General features: G+C 41.2%; 1 protein-coding gene across 1 annotated transcript in view; it reads right to left on the reverse strand.

Moving 5' to 3' along the window:
• Window positions 1–21,746, reverse strand: part of aff2 (AF4/FMR2 family, member 2) — a 134,863-nt gene that overhangs the window by 92,443 nt on the left and 20,674 nt on the right. Inside the window, exon 2 of the mRNA XM_070836869.1 lies at window positions 2,017–2,137. Coding sequence (XP_070692970.1) covers window positions 2,017–2,137 — 121 coding nt within the window. The remainder of the gene's footprint in view (window positions 1–2,016; window positions 2,138–21,746) is intronic.

Consider the following 21,746-nt stretch of genomic DNA (forward strand, 5'->3'; position numbering starts at 1 on the left):
GTGTTGAAGTGCCCGGCGATAGCAAATGAGAGTTAACAAACCAAAATCAATTTTATACACAGGGGAAGGAGAGTGGCCGTAGACTTCATGCATGGCTGCTTCACTTTCGGCTAAAGAAGAAACAAAATGATGGCATCTCAAGTAGCTTGGAGCAGAACAGACCAGAACCTTATGCTTGAGGATATTACACTATTGGCCTCAGGGGGAGAGCAAGAGGGAAAAACTGGTTACAGTAGCCCATAATGATCCATAGGCCCATCATCAGCTTTATCGTCCACAAAAACAGCATTTTAGAGCATTATGGTACAAAATAAATGTTTGGATAATTGTTGGTTAGCAATAACAGTTCCTTTAAACTGATTGCTCGCACAAGGCAAAATTGCTTCACATGAGCCTAAATCACAAAGCTGGGCTGCTTTAGAGGAGAGTGTCCCATCCTCCCTGATTAAGATGTTATAAATTCACTCCATTTGCCCAAATGAAATTCTGGTGTCAGGTATGTCCATTCTCCTCCCGCAGAGATCAATCAAAGCTTCACAGCGCCATATAAAACTGTCTCCTAAACAGCAATGAGAGCACTCTGTGTGGGGGAAGCGGCACTCGGCGTAAAGAATCTCAGCTCAGCAAGGCTGTAAAGATGGATGCGTGCAGCTTACCGACACTAGTTTACAGGATGCTTTGTGTTTGGGTCTTTAAATTTCAACTGATAAAATTGGGTGTTTCAAACTCAGAGTGTAATATGTGGTTTGGAAATGTGCTTATTTACTTTCTTGATCAGTTAGATGAGAAGACCACTGTGTTAATACGTACAGAGCTGGAGGTGGGAGGCACATAGCCTAACCTAAGCTCTATTCGGACAGGATTACCATTAGAGGGAGAGGTCGGGAATGAAATTTTCACTGTGCTCCCCTGCAATTTAACTCATCGTTCCAGAAGACATTTTAACCGTCGTGAAATTACAGGATATGGTCTGTTAGAGACGTGGACATTCTGCAGGACAAAGTCAAAAGCCGAAGGGAGAGACATGAGATACTGCGTGAGGTGAATTCTGACTCAAAAAATCATAGTCTTTCTCTGAGTCATAACTCTAACACACAGATATAAAAGAGTCATTCAGTGTGACTTGCAATTCTCAAGGATATCATTATCTGATCTGTTGATCACAAATAAATCCACTTAGACATCATAGAAAAAAGACCTGCCTTACAGCTGCAGAACCTGCCTAAGAATAATCATGTTTTGAAGTTTTCTTCAGCATCAAAGTAATTCAGTGATAGTTATCTGTACAGCCTTCAGTAGATTGCAAACAGGAACCACTTGTAGTTAATTCAGCATACTTTTAATTGTGCCAGCTTGACAATATGTAAACAAATATAGGCTAAAACAGGCCTCAAATGACAATAGCAGTACCTGCAGCTGACACTGAGACAGCACATCTGATGAGCTTTTATGGGGTATTGCTCTACTGATGGCTTTGCTATTTTTTCATGTCATCATGTTGGCTCCCAAATAGTCCTATTTGTTGGTGTTAGCATGTTTCCGCCTGTCAGATGAGCAAAAACATTTTTGACTTACACCATATTCCCCCCAAAAAAGTCAAATTTCACCCTGAAAAGGCCCAGCGACTTCACAGAAAAACAACACGTAATTGCAGCTGTGATTTTTTTCTGGGGTTGAGATGAAAAATTCCCCCTGTGTGCATAATGTTAAAATCACCTTTAGAATGGAAGCAGTAGCATGGCTAACTCCAAAGTGCAACAATATGGCTGCAAGCACCTCTGAGTTGAGAAAATAACATGCTATATTCAATGTGAACACAAACAGAAATGCAGAATGCCATTTTATGGCTTGAGGTGGAGTTGGACAATGTAAATATATAGCTTAGCATCAATGTTAACTTCATTATTTTATGCTTGGCTGATCCCCTCCCATCTCCATTAACACACAGACACGAGAAATGTATATATTCATATATATGAATAATATTTTCATCAAATCCATTTAAACCACTCTTACTTTATAAGGTTCTCCGAACAGGTTGAATCCAGTTGAGAACAGGTCTTCATCCTGTTGGACCTCCTGGTTCCTCCTCTCCCATTCCCTCCTCTTCAGGGCGCTGCGCTCCGACTCCAGATGACTGGAAGGACATAAAGAGAAAAGCTTGTTAGCGTCCCCCACTGAGGCCGACACAATGCCTGGCACCGAGGAGACCTGCTGGTTTCTAATGAGTATTGCTAAGAAGTCATTTCTGGATCTGCAAAGAACACTGGCTGAAAATCTTTTCCTGCAGAGTGGCTGGAGTAGCTGGATGGCTGGTAAAGGGAAATATCAGGGTAAATCATGTCATTGCATTGTCTGAAAATTCCACTGAACACATAACCAAGGAAGAAAAACTGAATCCTGGTATAAATTTCAAAGTGACAGTGAGAAAAGGTGGTTTCTGTAGAACAAGGATTTGACCTACAAAGTAATGTAGGTAAAATATCCAGCTTGATTAATGAAGCTAGATGGTTTGTTAAAGATTATTAATAATATTTAGACTACTTATCAAACCTCTTTCTGACGTTTCAGTCACTTTACCTCACTTCCAACACACACTTTTTTCCACTGAAACATATTATTATAATCTCTTCCTCTTTACAAAACTTAAGTGTTGCGCTGACAGTTTCAACTCATTTACGGGGTGTTTTCTGTCCCTTTGAATCGGCTCAGCGTTGAGGTTAAGTTGTTATTTGTACTCTTTTGAACTTTTAAATTCATTCCAGCAGTCTTGAATTTGATTTGCAAAGGCTGCTTGATCTTTGGCGAACTTCCTACAGGCTATCATCCATAGCTTTGCTGTGCCTTGTATCTGTATCTGCAGGAGACGGTTTGATTCAAAGAGAAAAGTCTTTTGTGTCAAGGTCAAGGTCAATATATTCAAAAATTCATGGAGAACAGCACAAACATTGTTTCATTTGAAGTTGTTCCTTGTATTTTCTGCAAAATGCCGGGTGGGTTAGAGATGTGAAGGAATTGTGGAAAGAAAACACACACTGTGTGTGTTCAGCATGAAGTCAAAGTCAGGAGGCGATTAGCTTAGCTTAGCATAAAGACTGGAAAGGAGAAACTGCTGTCTCCAAAGTTAAATGTATGCATAGCGTATCTCATCTTTGCATGCAAACAAAAATTTGAGTGACAGGTTGAAACTGACTATTTCTTGATGTGAATCCATCCAGCCAACGACGACAAACTGTTGTGCTAACATGAGTGTTTAGACATGGATTAGACAAATGAGATGAAACTTTAAAGCTTTAACGCTTTAGAGGTGTTGGTAGACGTGTTTATGAACTTTTAACGCTACTTGCTGTTTCCTACCGCTGCCAGTCTTTATGCTAAACTAACCTAATAATCTCCTGGCTCCAGCACTGTACTTATACAATACAATGAAAGGACACGAGAGTGGGTACTGATAATCTCATCTAACTCTCGGAAAGAAACCGAATAATAAATCCAAGAATATTTCACTGCTCCTTCGTACAGCCAGTGTTATATTGGTGAAAAGCACGAGGAATGACAGAGGACAACACGGTTTCACCAGTGAACTAAAGAATGATTATCTAGATAGATAGAAATACTTTATTGATCCCCGGGGGGAAATTCTGGCTATACAGTCAATGAAGGGACTCAACACAGGGGAAGAAGTTTGACGCAGCACAGCCAGTAAAATGTTTGTTCCCACAATATTAGCCTGAACGCGAAAGGCAACCCTTTAGCAGTTTTTCTGTTTATAATAAGGTCAACATAATGTAACATATGCCATTAGCTGGGTGCTTTCATTCATGAGTGCGTTCATTTTGAACGTAGGCGGGCCCAGTGGGAGCTGAAGCCCTAATCCCAGCAGTGTTTACTGCACGTTGTACCCAATGAACCACAACACACTGCAGAGGACAGATACATTTATGTCCTGTCACAGTGTCATTGGATGGATCCCAATAAAATTTGCTTTTAATCTTTCTACGTTGCTTCACCACTGCTGTGAACTATGGTCTTCTGTCTTGAAAGCTGAGTTATTGCTTGTGGATATGATTCGAGATTGCTTTTCGAGACATCTAAAATATGAGACAGCTGACAGTAAACAATGATGAGGATGATTGGGAGCAAGGGAGAGTCGTCCGTGGGGAATAGAGAGGATGGTGAAACCCCAGTTTTTGGAACATTTTCCTTACATAACCATGTATTTTTAGCAAAGATACACAGTTACCGATTTAACCCTGCCCTCCTAAACCTTTTCAGTCACCAGCCTCCACTGAGAAATCTACAAGCTTTCAGCCGAACGCTCATATCAGAGGTACAAAGTAATGTGTGTGCGCGCTTGTGTGGGTGAGTGTGTGTGAGCACAAGCTACGCATGAGGCTTTGGCCTGCTGACCCAGGAAAGGGCATCCTGTTTTACCACAACCGCCGCGGAGAGATGAGACAGGCGGGCTAATTAGCGATCAACACAATTAAAAGAGACTTTCTCTTTTTCTCTCCCAGACCTCGCCTTCAACATTTAATCTGTCAGCAAGATGTGAGTGGGCGGGAGAAAGAGCGGAGAGGCAATGAGTGTAAAGAGGGAGGGGGGGGGGATCACGTAGACCCATGGGAGGAAAAAAAAAAAAGACCCACTTTCAGGGCAACAGACAGTTTCTTAAAAAGGAAAGAAAAATAACGGAATGATGAAAGACAGAGTGGAGGGATGGGGAGAGGAAGGTAAAATAGGAGGAAGGGAGGAGGAAAAAGCAAGAGATTGCAGTGGGAATAGCAGACAAAATGAGTGACAGGTTAGATGTTTGTGTGTGTGTGTGTGTGTGTGTGTGTGTGTGTTACAGCAGTATACATAGACGTGATCATTGTGTGCGCTGGGACTGCCGGTTGACATGTGCATTGTCTGTCAATGTAGAAAGATAACTGACAGCGCTGTCACTACGACATACACATTCACACACATATATATACAGTACACACACACACACACACACACACACACAGTACAGCAGTCCCATGCCACAGATCACTGTCTCTGTCGCCGTCTGTCACACACTAGACATCCACACGGAGGGAATCAGGTCAGACGAGGTAATTAACACATCCAGGATTTATTTCCCAGCGTGCAGCAGTAACAGAGTATGACACTACCTCTCACACACAGGTTAAACTGCCACTCGGCCTTTATCACACTTCACTGAATTGACTCGTTTTTTTTTTTTTCATTCCAGGTTTTTGAACCACAGTGCTGCGGTTGGCCAGGTCAGTCAGAATCTTTACCACTATGGAGTTGTGCTAAAAGTTGCTTTGTCTCAATCAAGGTCCTCGAGAAGAACTGTTTCAGATATGCCAAGAAATCAGCACATATATTTTCTACATGTTTGTTTTCACTTGTGGAAGGATTTGATCAAAATTGTAATAAACAAAAAGAGGAAATTTGAGTTTTCAGCTCCGTTAACATCCGTTATACCATCAAGTTTCCAACTAAACAACATTAGCACTGGCTATTTGATTGGTGTAACATCTGTGTGGGTATCTGCTGTGATGGTAAACCATGGTTACACCAGCACCTTATGTCCAAAACCTGTTTTATCCACTTCAGAAAAATGGGAAAATAGGCGCAATAGGTGCAGCGTCATCATAGTTAATATTTCCTAAAACAAATGTCACAAGAATTCAAATTTCAGATTGAAATTGACTGTAAATATTTAAATTTGATCTGTGGTTTAATCACTTCATGTTCGGTGTTTGATGGCACCACATGCTGATAGATCAGAGATTCTGCTGGGTCTGTTAGTTTATAGTAAAACGCACACTTTGGAGAGAAAGAAAGGAAGATAGAGGGATAGATAAAGGACAGACAGATGGACAGATGGATGGATGGATTGGTGGGGATTAATAGCAGTGGTGATATCAGCAGTGGACATACTGTCCATGTTGATATTTTCTGTGAATGAAAATGTAGCGATGGCAGCTTTCTTTCCTGCCGCTCTGCCTTCCTTCTGTGTGTGTTAACGTGTGTGTTTGTGTGTGTGTGTCCTGAAGTAATGCTGATAGCCAGAGTAAGCTCTGGGAATTTAATCTCAGCGGAGCTATGCTGTGCTCCCCTGATAACTAAACACACACACACACACACACACCAGTGTCTCTAGCACAGCCTCATCACCCTCTCATTCACTGTCACTGCACAGGACTTCAGTAACACTCTGCTGCTACTCAGGTGCCTATTAGCAAGGATACTGAACTTGCAGCCCACTGGAAATACAGATTCCTTTACTTGAAGAATGACGGTTGATCACAGGGGTCATCATGGGAAGTAGCAAAAGGGCACAGCAAATATAAAGTGCAACTGACAGATTTGCCATTAGATTACAATTTATATGTTCTAATAGTAATCTATGTGCCAAACTGTGCTGAAATGATTATATTTGGCTTTATTTATTATATTAACATATATTATATAATGCAGAACCCTTACATTTAATGCCAGTAAAAACTGAGAGCCGCTTCCAACACGCCGCACAGCAGCCAGATGTTGAAGCCGGTCAATGGATTGAGTTGAACATGCTGAAGTTTCTGTGTTCTGTCGTCAGTGGGAAGAAAGGCTCCAGTCTGTGTAAGTCATCAAGAGAGTTTCTGGAGCTGCTTCATTGAAAATCAACTGGAGCCTGACTTTGTGGACTCATGCTGCATTTGTGTCTCATGGGAATAACTGTCAGAATGGTTCAAGGCAGCCATGTGGAAATTTATTTTAACTCATTTGAAGCCATGAAGACTTTTGGAGCAAAGCTTTCTGTACACACTAAAAACACACGCTGCTGTGGGATTTTGCAGTCATAGCTGAGGTCAAAGCATTTGTTTTAAAGGTGCAGTGTGTAGTGTGTGTAGGATTTAGTGAGAACTACTAGCAAAAATGGTATCTAACATTCATAACTAAGAGTTGTGTTTTCATTAGCTTTGAATTAGCCCGTTATGTCTACATACAGAGCGGGTCCTCTTCCATGGAGTCCACCATGCTCCACCAACATGTCACTACAGTAGCCCAGAATGGACAAAAGGGGCCTTTTTTTTGTTTTTACATTGCAGTGGCAGCTTGTATTTGGTGGCTTGAATGCACCAGTTGGAAGACGAACAAGAAGAAAGAAAAGGGAATACGATTTTGTGTTGTGAGAAGTTTGAGAACTCATATTTTGACAGTTGGAGGATATGTTATGTTATTTAGCACAAGAAAAAGCAAAGGGAGCGGAAATCTTTCACCAAAGGGTGACCCGAGGGGTATTCAGTTGGTTGAAAGCTACAACCTTGCAGCTAGATGCCACTAATTCCTACAGACTGCGCCTTTAATATACATTGTTTACTTTGTATTTGAATCTTTAGATAACACAATGTGCAGTTTAGCTAAAAGGGTACATTTATTGGATAATGCTGGACAGTGACTGGCTGACAGCATGCAGCAGCCGAGGTGATACATATTAAATGGAGGCTTTCATGTTCGACTGCTGCAGACTCTCCCGATACATCTTCCTCACATGATGGTTACAAGACCACAGGTGTTACTAATAACATTAACAATGTAAGTCATGACAGTGAGTCAGCATGCACAATACTGGACACAAAAAACCAAAGCAAATACATGGAATTAATGCCATCATCATGTGTGGTTTGGTGTTTTTTTACACCTGATATGAATCTTTCATTCAAAGCTAAGCAGGTGCACGAGTTAAATCCTTATCTCTCTGCTGCTTCTCTCACATCAGAGATCGAATTTCAGAGTTCCCTTTAATGCCGTTATGTGATTGAGGTCCAGGCAGTACCATGAGCTGTCAAAGTTTCTCAACCTGCCTGATCCACATCTTATTTTGTAATTCAAGTTTTCTAGTAGATAAACATAATTCAATATAAGACATATATATTATGATGTGCATTTAATACAAATATTATAACACTGCATCCCTAACTGACCATCCACCACTATGTTTAACCACATATCCTCTTTCCCAGAAGTGTTCACAGTTACCAGATAGTGTTAGATAGTTCAATCGCAAAAAAAAAAAGTTTTTCAAAAAAAACTGAGGCTGATTGTGCAAGTTAAAAAAAGGACAATCATTCACTTAATTTAACCCCCAGACTGCTAAACTGAAGATCTCGTCTGAAGACTTTCAGCTCTTAGAAGGATCGTAAAATGTCTGCCCAATACCAGTCATAAACTTTCCTAATATTCTTATCCAACCATGATTCCCACATGACATTCGTATTTTTCGCCCAATTCGAATTGATGGACTGCAGAATATCCTTGTTTGTACTCAGAGACATGTAACAGTGCACGTGACAGTGCCTCCATTAACCCAAAGGGGACAGCAAGCTCATTTTCTATCTTTGCCCGTGCAAGATGATTATTATTTTCATTAATCCAATTTTCAAAATCCAATAAATTCCTAGTAATGTACAGTTTGTGTATGTTCCGTATATATCTCTTCTATACAGTGGCTTCCTCCCATTCCACAGAAAGTCTAACCTTATTTTAACAGTTAAAAAATCCCTGGAGAAATGTTGCCTGGCACCATCATTGAAATATAATTAAACTGAGGTGCAACTCCCATTTTAATAATCCTCATCTTTCCCTGTAAAAATATCTTCATCTTGTAATGGTAGCGTAACAATGTGCTTTTGCTGGTGAGATCTACACAAAGTTTTACCCCAAGATATAACATCCTGTATCTATACATTGAAACTGCAGTACACTAAGTACGTATCCATGAGGTTCTCCATGTTGGCATTGCCTCATGGCCCCCAAGTCTTATTTTGTAAGTGACCTGAAGGTCTTTACCACAGGCTGAGGTCATCCGTACTCTAACAGGATGAACAATGTTTTCTCTGTGCCCATGTACAACTAAGACTTAGAGTAAACAAATGAAAACATTATGCTGTGTCAGTTGAGGCAGCGCAATCAAGTTGTATTTGTGTTAGCTGACTGGCATCAGCTGCTTCATTCATGCTTCACAATCTCTGGCTCTTTCCCAGCCGTGTGGCGACCAGCAGACTGGCACCTTCCAATCACATTCATGCAGGTGTACAAGCCTCCTTTATAACTGCATACCGCTCACCTCACTTTTCTCTGCTGATCTATGTTTGCCGTGACTAACCCTTCACTCCCCCACCCCAGCCATGTGGTATCAAACCAACATAACGTTACTGTACTGTATGAGCGTATTAAGGGGGACTACTTCTCCAAGCTCAATCCTTGTTTGCTGCCTAGATTGTTTGAGAGCTTTATCCACATGTAAACTGTATTAACCATTAGCTATACATAGTTAATTCCTCGACACAAGTGTCTTTAAGTGAAATCATCCTCAAACACACTGCCAGTCAGTTAAACTCAGCATAAAGCCTTTTATCACCTGCCTCCTGTGGTGCAGGCTTTCATAAATTTCTGTTTGTTTCAAAATAAAAATTACAGGTGTGAGACATTCCCCTGATCATGGTCCAGACCAGACAGCCAAACCTTGGTAAAAAAATGAAAATGGAATCATTCTTCGGATGGTTTGGACTTGATATTGGACCATTTATAGTAAGTTCTGGCAGACTGTCGTCAAAGGCAGAAAAGGGAAAAATAACACAATGAAACACAAAGTGGGCCACAGTAGCACATGGGCAGAGGAGGAGACTAAATGTTTCATTGACACTGACAATGGAGAGAGAGAGAGGACACTAGAGGCCGACATGAGACGTACAGACGCGGTTCATATAAATGGCGCCGACAGGACGTTGGTGTGTCATGTGCCAAACCAAACTATATTCAATGTAACAAACCAAAACCTTGGTTCCAACTTTTAGGTGTGAAAGGCAAATTCTCTCTGCAATACTCGTGCCAAAAGAAGACAAAATGGGCCACTAAGATGCGTTCAGCTTTGTCTAGATCGTGCAGTTATGCATTGTTCCTGAGCAAATTTTTTTGTCACAGTCGTATGTTTAAAGCTGTCAGGAAAAAGAATGGATTTAGGAAAACAACAACTTTTTCATTCTGCCAGACAAGGTCTCAAATAAACATTGTAGATCTTGTGTTGAAATAAAGGGACACTTTGAAGTCTATTACAGGTCCCCTTTAAGGGCTTGAGTTTTTTCCCTGCAGAAAGTGTAAAATCCCCCCGTCAGTGAACACAATGGAGCTTTGTTTGTGTCTAGAAAACTGTCCAACTTGATGGCAAAAGTGACGAGAGATTCTGTTTTTATTTTACTTCAAAGCCGAACCCACGCTTTAATTAGTGACACCTCTGGCAGCGATGGAGTCATTACGACGATTTGCTTTAAAATAAATCATCTTATTAATCTATTTCTCCCACAAATAAACGCTGCTGACTATTAAACCTTTAGCTCAAGTGGTCTTATAAAAAAGCCCTTCATGTTTTCAATCTTTGTACTTTCTTTAACCTGCATTTAACCAGGCAGCTCAATTAGGAATAAACCCTTGAATGTGTTTGCTCTGTGAGTGTGTGTGTGTTTGTGTGTGTGTGTGCGTGTGTGTGGGAGAGAGAGCAAGGGAATGAGGGGGTAGAACGAGTGTTTTGGAATGACAGGGAGAAGTGAGGGGGATAATGAGAGGAGGAGGAAGAGGAGGAGAGGGGGAAGGAGAGAGGAATAGCTGTCAGGCAGCAGACAAAAGCTTTGTTTGAAGTGTCAGCTCAACGACGCATTTTGTGCGTGTTTGTGTGTGTTTTCGGGCTTGTGTGTTCACTCAGACGGCTTTAGAGATCAGAGAAATATCAGCAGGCATTCCTGGATAGAGAGAAGGGAAGAAGCATCCAGAACGCCATCAATATGAAAATATAGAGCTTTTAGGTGTCTGCATGTGGATGGTAAGAAGGAGGATATCAGAAATCACTGCTTTGTGTCTTTGTGTGTGTTTGACATGAGAGCAGGTATTATAATGAGACGCAGCCTTCAAACACATTGTTGCCTCCCAGCTTTGTTTTAATGCTCATCACACAGACCTGTGTATCTGACACTGATGGATAGATAAATAGACGGGGAGCGAGGACAGAGCAGGGATATGAGAGGACGGTGCGGCTTTGTGTTCTTTGAGTGTGTCACATCGCACAGTGGGAGAGCTAACAATGACACACACCAACGTAAAGAAATTCACACAGTATGGAAAGGAGTTTTCCTCATTTACATATGTACATATTTCCTTAGTGTTCGTTTCTCGTCTTTTGTTTGCACTCAGACAACAGTGATCTCAAAGCCGCTCAACGTGAAAAAATGTTTTCTAATCCTTTTGTTTCAGAATCAGCACAAAAACATCAGAAGTTAAAAAAGTAAAGCTCTACAAAGTCCTTAAAGGATCACACCACTGGTAATACCCAATTTACAGCAAATCCTACATGACAACTAACCATCTGACAAACCATGCTGCTGGGTTTTAGATTTTTTGGATGTATGTTGTTGCTCCTCTCCCAGCAGCCACTGATTTACATTAATGTCGATATAAACTGAAAATCAACTCTGGAGTTGTACACAGTATTTCAATTTCATAGCCATATAAAGTCAATGTAAAGACACGAGTGGGTGTGAGTTCTCACAGATATGTGCTACAATTCCTACATTCCTCGCTAGCTCGAGCTAATGTCTGTGGAGTTGGTTCACTGACTGTTTGGGACAAATAAATGCAGACTGGAGAAAAAAAAACCTCTGGTGGTTTAATAACTCTTCAAGTTGCCGTCAGGCTGAACAGAACATCACAGTGAACACTGAGACTGCAGTGAAAACACACAGTGATACAAGGGCATAGGTTTGGTTTCACAAGAAAAAAAAAAAAAACTCTCTTTTATTCCCAGCCCTGAGTAGTGTAGTAGTAGTGGGGTATTATTCAGGCTGCATACTGCCCCAACAACCTCCAGCAATAAAGACGGGCAGCTTGTGTGCAGCCTGAGAGGCAAGCGAAAAAGTCTGCAAAGCACTCGCAACACCACTTGCTGCGGCTCGTTAAAGGGATAGTTCAGATTTTTGTTGAAGTGGGGCTGTATGAGGTACTTATCCATAGTCAGTGTATCACCTGCAGTAGATGGGGGTTGGTGCGCCCCCAGTTTGGAGGAGCGGGCTGGAGTCCCGGCACAGACGCTAAGGAATGTACTGCTGTGGATGGGGGCAGCAGAAACACGCCTCCTAAAAAAGGCCCACCTTCATACAGTCATTTTACCTCACAGTAAACGGGAGTTGCTGGTCCGCTGCTGCCTCGATTAATGATCTGACACATTAGTTCACATTAGTTCAGATCCAACAACCGTTGGCGTTCTCACGCTATTCCCCTGATGAACAGTTAGTGGCAGTGATGCACACAAAAACCACAGCACTACACGAGAAACAGCCCGGAAGGAGAGGAGAGAATATTCAAATAACTGGCTTTGCTGATGCTGAATGAGGAGGGAAATGCATTCACTCATGGTGAGGTCTACCAAAAGTAACTTGACTACGTTTTCGGACTTTACGGTTTCACTTCACTACAGTAACCTAAAGTAAAGTTAACTAGAATAATAATAACTAGACGAGGCTGTGATTTGACGGGGGCTCGTCTGAATGACTGCATTGTGAAGAGAAGTAATCACTGCTATCTGATCGTGTCCGATGTGTCACATTTACAGTAAACTTCTTCAGCGTTTACAATACCAGCATCTCAACACGATACTATCATTGTGTGCTCAAGTGTGTGTGTGTGAGCGTGTATTAAATCGTGTGCTAATATCATTTTAGGTGCTCTCACATAATGGCTTTTGGAACCCAGTAAAACAAAGGATTTAAAGGAGCGTGAGGAGAGAGATGCAATGACAGAGAGATGTTGAAGTGTGTGTTATACAATGAAAAAAGGCCTCTCAGGCACATTTCCAAGTGCAAACACTTTTGAGTAGAATAACTGTCAGAGCAAACATGGACCCTAGTGACTCTAGAGGCCGCTCTCACGCCATCTTATTTCATCTCGCTCCAGTCGCCACGTCCCAGAATTCAATGGAAATGTCTGAAATGGCTCTTCTCTGCTCTTTGTAGAGTGATCAAATTCGTGACAGCATGAACTCTTAAAACATATCAACAACGTGAATTATGTGGATTTAATATATCCCAGGTGTGTGATAGATATTTCTCTGTTTTGCAGTGGTTGAAGGCAGAAAGTAATTTTTTGAAAACTCTGACTCTCCCTAAAGAGTCTTTCCAGCTTGGTCCGATTGTGCATCGGTGCTGATGACCTGCTCTTCCTTCAGAATGCAAGAGGAGCATTGTCAAAGATGTGTGAAAATTCACAGCTGGGGTGTGAAGATTCATACTGTTTTCATTAATAATGGAGCATGTACTTCTTTTTATTAATTAGGAGCTGCTGAAAAATGACCAGATGAAATGTAGGAAAGGATTTTCACAAGTTTTTGTATAAAAAAGAATGCAGTGAGGCGTCTTTCAGCGTGATTGGGGAAACCTGACTTTAGCTTTGGATTACTGTGGTGCAGACCGTGCCAAGGCCATTTTTTATCACCCTCTCTGATGTCCATGCAGTTGCTGCTCCACATGTTGTAGACATCTAAGGTGAATGTACCTGAGAGACCATATAATGTGTTTGCCCTTGAAAGCTCTTAGTTGTTGGTTTTACAGGAAAAAAGCCCGTACAGTGATCTGCATTAAAATAAGTCTGTGTCCACATCTTTAACTGTGGTGTTACACCACAGGAGAGCAGCCATTATAGTTAAAGATTTATTACATTTGCTGAAAGCTTCTCATATGCAAAACTACTGAACTAATCTACTATCTCCTTAAAGCAATATTCTCTTAGTTCCTAACTCAGGCAGAAATTAAATACTTCTATATGTGCTGGAAGAGTTTCATGCTGATCACAGAAACTTGGGCTGAAACAATTTGTCAATTAACAACATTTTTAATCATTGATTCATTGTTTGAATAATTTGTCAAGCAAAAATGCTAAGGGACTGTACAAAAATTATTTGTGTGGGGAGCAGGGCTTGACCTTGCGTTGATTTTTGAATCAGCAAAGCTCAATTCCAGCATTGTAGCAAATAGTTTTGACTCAGAGAAAGCAAAATGTTAGCTAATCCTTCCCATCATATAGCACTAGCTTGATGGGCAGGAAATAGCTACGTTTACTTAAAAAATTATGTATTTTTTACTTGTTAATGTATATTTTATTTACCACTTGTCTATGCAATATAGCAGTGATGCTGCTGAAATTAAAGTCAGAAAGCCTGACTGATAAGATGTGCATTGTTTTTGGAAATATACCTCATGACACACGGTCTCTAGAACTGTATGCTTCAACTTTTTGCTGTGGTCCTGTGTTAAAAAGTACACAAAAAGTACTTAACAATAAGAATACATATTTAAATGGCAGCCATGTATCGTGATAGTATTGATAGTACACAGAACAGCATTTAGCTTCCCTCCACTTCCCCCACTAATAATTTTCACACAGTCCCTAACATTCACGTTGTCCTGTTTTATATCATTAAATATCCAATATCTTTGGGTTTACACCTTCAATGTCTCGGTCACAACCTTCACAGAGACAGCGTGGTTTTAAACCTCCAACTGGATACATGATCAGTGTGCTGGACAAGAATTCTGATTGGCCAAAAACTGATGTTTTGCTTGTTGATTAAATGTAATTACTGCTAGTTATTATTAAACTACCACCACTGCCGAACTTTTCTGTGGTCTCTTTCCCTGCATCTTCTGCCTTCACCCTGACATCTGCATTGGCCCTCAATGAACTCTGATTACACCCAGCAGTGCTAATGTTTTGACGCTACAGAGGGCTGCTTCCCATCAACAGATTTCAAGATTTCTTTCCGCTCTGCCTTTGATGTGCAACTCCCAAGTCAGCCTGAAGGGTGTTTTCACGTGGCGGCGGGCCCAGTGACTTCCAAGCGGCTTTGAAAAACAAAAAGGAAAAAGCAGCATGACGTGAATCACTGGGGAAAATGCATGTAGGGTGGCAACAATGACACAGTATTCCTAACATTAAAATGTGTCATGGCAATTATTTCTGAGGAATGTGTCATGCTAAAAGGCTGCATGTTGTTTCTCCAGCTGCAGTCACAACAAATGACGCTAAATCATAAATGATAGTGTGAAGAAAAACCTGATTATTAACGGATTATTTTCCCCGATAAGCCAGATCACTGACAAGGGCTTTCTTTATCTTCTGACTTTCACCTGATAATGAGGGGCTAATAATTTAACACATACTCAAAAAGCAACCCCCCCCCCACACACACTCAAACACATACTCACACACGTCCCTACTTAATCTGCAAACTATTAGCTAATGAGAAAGAATTAGTGCTTGGTAAATTAGTTAATTAGATAATGAATGAACACACTTAACTACATCCTGTATTCTGTGAAATCAGAGCGGGAGAGAGAGAGAGAGAGAGAGAGAGAGCAAATTATCAGATTACAGGTTAGAGACGGAAGGACAAAAGACGGAGAGAGAGAGAGTGAGGGGGGGAAGAGGGCGAGACAGAAAGGGAATATTAGAGACAGAGAGAGAGAGAGTCAGACCAAGGCATCTGGTGACGTTAATGTTTGCCTCCGAATGCTCTGAGAGCTGAGCTCTGGAGACATAGTCTGGCTAAAACACACACACACACACACACACACACACACACACACACACACACACACACTATCCCTCATCGTCCTTCTCAAAAACAGTCACATTAGGAGGTGTTCGTACACACTTGGCACACAGTTGCACAAACCCACACGAAACCATGCAACAAGCCTGTGCACGCACACACACACACACACACACACACACACACACACACACAGGCACACACAGAGTAGGATAAGAAAACAATGTTAGACAGGCAGTTTATCATAAGGGCAGGAAGAGACAGAGAAAGATTAGAGACCATCCCCGTATTCACAGGAACATAAACATTGTGTGCGTGTGTGTGTGTGTGTGTGTGTGTGTGTGTGTGTGTCTGTACGATTTCCAGAAAATGACTCAGAGGGAAAAAAAAAGGTAATTTTGGGGGAATTAAATTTAGATCAGGTTAACATGAACTTCTTTTACGTATTTACGTCAGACGTTTACGTCTGTGTCGTGACATAATGTCATTAGCTATGGAGACACACACACATTTATACATAAATATATATGTGTTTATATATATCAGTGTACATATTTATATTTATACAGTATATGTGTGAGTGTGTGTGTCCATATCTAATGGCATTAAGTTATCATGTATCACATAATCCTTGTTCCTTTTGCTTTAATCTCTTTCACTTATATCCCTTCATACATGCATTTTCCCATGTGTGCATGTGTGTGTGTGTGTGTGTGGGCCTGTTAATTTCCACGGTGAATGTAGTGTTTAAGGCTGTTTATATGTTAATGAGATCTGTCATCTAGAACATAATAGCTTTACTAATGTAATCACAGCCATTATCACGCTTATGATCTCTGTCTCAGACATTATCGCTGATGTCACATGCTTGTCAGTGCTGCTGGGATCCTCTGACAGTGTCCCCGCCGCTTCTATAGCGCATCGGTCGTTCGCACGCCGTTAACATGTCCCAAGCTTCCTTCTGCAGTTTGCAGTCAAGGAATTACGTGATACTGAAAATTAAATTGAAAAGACAACCGTGTAATCCATCATACTTTAAGCTTGTTCATTTACATCTGTGTGCTTGGCCACATACATGCATGCGTACATGTGTGTGTGTGTTCCTGGGTTGTGGATGTGGCTCAGATACTGAAAAATGTAGAAAACCCTAAGAGTTTCTGCTCATAGCAAATGTTTGGATTCATAAACTGAGTTAACATTGACCTTCTATTGAGTGTCTGATGTTGTTGTAACGCTAATCAATATTATTGATACTTGTGTGTTTGTTGTAAGCCTGAATAAATTCATTTTCTTATTTGCTCTACCCACCCACAGCATTACCTCTGTCACTGTGTTCTGGTAAGGCTCACTGAGTCTTTGCTCAAGACAGACTTGGTTTGAAGTAGGTGGTACACAGATGACTAACATTTCTCTCCTTGTATCAGACATCAGAAACACATACTGAACCAATAGTAACTGACAGAAAGCACAACCTGCGGAGCCATCGTTGGACTGCGGTTCAGATTTTTAACCTGATTAAAAAATGGTGCCGTCATGGAGGTGTTTTCTAATTCCTCCTTAACTATCCAATCCAATCCAGTTTTTTTTCTATAAGCCATGCTGTCTTGTCTTTTTAAGTTGAATTCAGTGCAATCAGGAGTTCTGCATGTGGCAAATACGTTAGCAAACAGTTTGCTATTTAAAGATCCTGCAGATGCTGAGCGACATTAGTTTGCAGTTGTGCTCTCTGGCCACCAATCAAATGCAAGTCCAATATTCCTCTTTAGCTGCTAAATGCTCCACTATGTTCACCAAACACTTTGTCTGCTTTCTGTCTGGTGCTGAGCTTCTGGAAAAAGAACATATATAATCTGTCTAATATACATGAGTAAACATGGGTTTGCTTGAACATTTTGTGATACCTAAACTTTATCAATTCCAACACACACCTATCATTTCTCACTTAGTCGATTCTCGTTGGACGTTACTTGTAACACACTTGTAATTTTGTAGTGTGAAAGTTGTCATATTGTACGATGATGAACGTTGGCACAAAGTATCACCTATTGACAGATTCAGTGCAAATACTGTGTCATTAAATGTACCATAAAATACCATCATGCACGAATGCACCACGCCATGTACGGCAACACAACAAACTACCGCTACAGCAAAGCCACAAAGTGCTTTGTAATGTTTCATGGTACTCCAAGCCAGCTAAGCATGTTTTATGGCACCTTGCAGAGCCAAAACTACCTGTTGTACAATAGGCTGACAACTCCAGAAACACAAGAAATAATGAATGAGTAAAAGCCAATTATCCCCCTTCAGTGGCATAAATAAACTAGCCTGCTGTTCGTACATGACCTCGTCTACTCTGCTGCAACACTCCGCCTGTCCTCCTTTTCCTTCTACCAATCTCTCTCTTCCTCTGCGTGCGTGTGTCTGTATGCTTTTGCCTGCCAGCACTAGCAAGCTGTACTGGACACACACAGATCAAAACACACACACACACACACACACACAAACATGCACACGCAAACATGCACACACGCACACTACTGCCTGCCAGTTTGTATACATGCAAGATAGACGAAGGAGCGGCATGTGTGTGTGTGTGTGCGTGTGTGTATGTGTGTGTGTGTGCGTGCGTGCGCATGTGTGTCTGAAAAAGATAATACAATTTTTGGGACTCCGGCAGCAGTACCTCTTCTTCTATGTTGCTATGGTAACAAGCTCCGGACCAGAAAGTGAGAGAGAGAGAAAGATGGATAGAGAGACCCCCAAGGACACACACACACACACACACACTGCAAACATGCCTCCACACCACCTCCTTCTCTCTCTCTCTCTCTCTCTCTCTCTCTCTCTCTCTCTCTCTCAGACAAAGGCTTTTCCAGCCAATTATCCGGCCCCGGCACATGAAGGGTTAACAGCTGCTTGGTGTCTGTACCACAGAGATTTTACCTCGAGCCATTTGGTCTTGGCTGTAATCGCTGCACACTATTCTGTAGCGTTACATGTATGCCAACTATGTGAAATAGCATTCTCTCATTGTGGGAAATTGCAATAACAGCGTCCCAGCACACACACATTACATGCCAGCAGTGTGGCACAGTCAGTCTGACTAACCACATACCAGCTGACCATGCTGTGCCTTATTGACACTGGACCTCCAGTGACTCTGAATCAATACCTGTGTCCATTAATATAATTTTATTTACCTAATTAGTCTATCTTTGGTGAGCCAGAATCAATACATCACTGTGTATTATGATTCAGTAGCTCTGAATAAATATATCTAATGAAAATAAATCAAAATCACTATTGTTTAATATATTGTTCATTATGGCAAATCAATATTGCAATATTCATATGCACTAAAAGTTATCCCTATAAGCCAGAATCTGTAAGGCTTGGGGTTTTTTTGCATTAACTCTGAATCAATATATTGATATCTTTCAGCATCATCACACTCACCCAGCATTGGCAGATATATGGTGATATGTGTCACTACGTTATTAAAAGTGCACTGCAATTTCAAGAGAGAAATTGCCTCAACAAACCTCCATCGCCATTATTTGAAACCTAAGTCAAAAGCTGCAGCAGCCTTTGTATCTGTTGTTTTATCATTTCAAGTACGAAAAAAAAAAAAAAAAACAGAATTAGAATTTGTGGGTCTGTTTGAAGCTTAAGACAAACTGGAGCAGTCTATGGCTACAGTCACAAACATGGGGAGTAAAACAAATCTGGTGTTTTTAATTTGTTTAAAAGGGAGAGAACGATGTGTTTTAGAGGTCACTATTCTGCTCAGGTCTACGGTACTGCAGAGTTAAAACTATCTGACTACAGAAGCTACATATTTACACATTGCTGAGGTGTTCCTTCTACGATCACAGTGCACGTAACCTCTCTTTATTAATTGATAGATGCATGTCTTTCAAGATAAGGTTAGTGAATGATTTATTTTTCAAAGCACTTAGGTTTATCTTTACCCCATTTGATTTTTTTTTGGTCAAATGTGGGCGAGAAACATGCTGTAAACACAGTCAAATATTATCACCTCATAAAATAGTTATGACCAGCGTGTTAGCAGAGGTGCACATTTCCACATCCAGCACACATGCAGCAATTCACTTCCTTATTGTGGGGTTTCCCATTTTAACGGCCACTCCTCTTTTAGCTCTATTTTGGGCTCCTCCAAACCCCTGAGGGAAATACGCCGGCTCTTAAGCTGCTACGTGTTCACCGGCTAGCTGCTAACTTTACTTATCTGCTGTTTGGTGCATGTAGCACACGGTCAGATTATCACAGCTTTGTTTCTGAAGCAAAGCAGTAAAGTTCCAGGCAGTAAAACCAAAACTATGAGCAACACCTTTCGCATTACACATAGTAATACGACCCACTGCTTATATAAAAAGAATAATTGCAGCTTTAAAAGTATGTCTGCCTTGAAAATGTCTCTGAATACAAAAACGTATCACATTTCATATAGAAATTTGATATAAAATAAATATGCTTTATCATACCTACATTCACAGGGCATGCAGTTTAAACACACAGTAGCAAGTGCATCAACAGCAGCTTAGACTGATTAAACAGCGGAGTACAAACAGTGCTTTTTCATTGGTACTGAAGCTCTTTATGTCCAATGTTGTCAACCCTGGAGACAGCACGGCCGCCCATTTTCAGGTGAGTATGTATGATTGTATTGGGAAAAAGACGAGAGGCTCTTACAGAGAGACATTTTGATCAGACAGATCGAAATAAATGACCTTTTCTGTGAACTTTTCCCACGACGATGAATGTAACTTATACAGAGAAAGTGTAGAGACTTCTTAAACACATAAACCTCAATAAAGCACCCAGAGCAGATAGACTGACCTGTCTGCTGTTGAAAACCTAATTCAGACAGCTGTCAGGGTTCTTAAGTGAGCACTTTAATCGCTCACTTGCAGGTGTGTGGAAATCCTCAGTCATTTATCTTATCCCTGAGAAGAGCGATCCGTCCCTGTGGTGCTAACTTCAGCCGTGATGAACTTCTCAGACAACACAAAGCCACAGGCTCCATGAACCCACCTCAGTGTACTTACAGATAAGATGGGGGGGTGTGGTGATACAGGTATCAGCCAGCTTATTCACAAAAAAAAAAAAAAAAGCCAAGCCTGGCTGGTGTTTGTTGACTTCTCGAGAGCACTCAAAATGTGGTGCAAGTCCATCCTGTGAGGCACAAGCTGTTCAGGCTGAATGTAAACCCCTGAGCTGATCCTGTGGATTCTGTCTTTGCTAACAGCAGGTCAGATTCAGTGGACACTCCACACACTGCATCACTATCTGATCTACCTCTACAGAAAAGCCCTTAGCGTTCTGTATTATCATCAGCGCTGTTGACTTTGCATACAGATGACTGCAGGAGCACAGACCCGGATATGTTCTCTCTGAAATACTCTGATGACACCGTAATCCTGGACGCATTTAAGAGGCTCCAGAGTGCCACCGGTGCTTTGCTTCCTAGAGGAAAAGCAATCACCTCCACCTGAAAGCATCCAAAACAACAGGAATGGTTATAGACTTCCCGCGTAACCTAACAGCCCCATCAAATTTGACAGCAGATAGCCAGACCATCGAGCAGGTGGATGAATGCAGGTACTTGAGCACTGTAATTGGCCACGGGTTTCACTTTTAAGAGCAATGATGGACGGATCCTCTCAAAAGGCCTAAAAGAGGCTCTTCTTCAGAATATGCAGGTGTCTCCATTTGCAAAAAGTCTGTGCCACAGGCCATTTACAGATGTTTTCCTGAATTAGTGCTGAGGTTTGACATCATTGCCTGGTTTGGATCTCTGTCCGAGCCCCGAACAAGACTGTTTGTGGAAAACTCATCAGCCAAGATCTGTCCAACCTCACAGCGACCTACAAAGAATTATTCTTTGGAAAGACTGAACAATACGTGCTGACTCAAACCACACACTGAGAATAAACTACGATTTAGCTCCAAGAGATTTTACAACAAATACCTGGAACTGACTTTTGTCTTTTGGGGTAATCACTTAGTCAGATTGATCAATCATGCAGTGAGAAATTCTTCCTGTGATTTTTGCCTTCGTTGGAAGCAGACCAATCAAAGCCTG

The sequence above is a fragment of the Pempheris klunzingeri genome, chromosome 9 (assembly GCF_042242105.1).
Source record: "Pempheris klunzingeri isolate RE-2024b chromosome 9, fPemKlu1.hap1, whole genome shotgun sequence".
NCBI lineage: Eukaryota > Metazoa > Chordata > Actinopteri > Acropomatiformes > Pempheridae > Pempheris > Pempheris klunzingeri.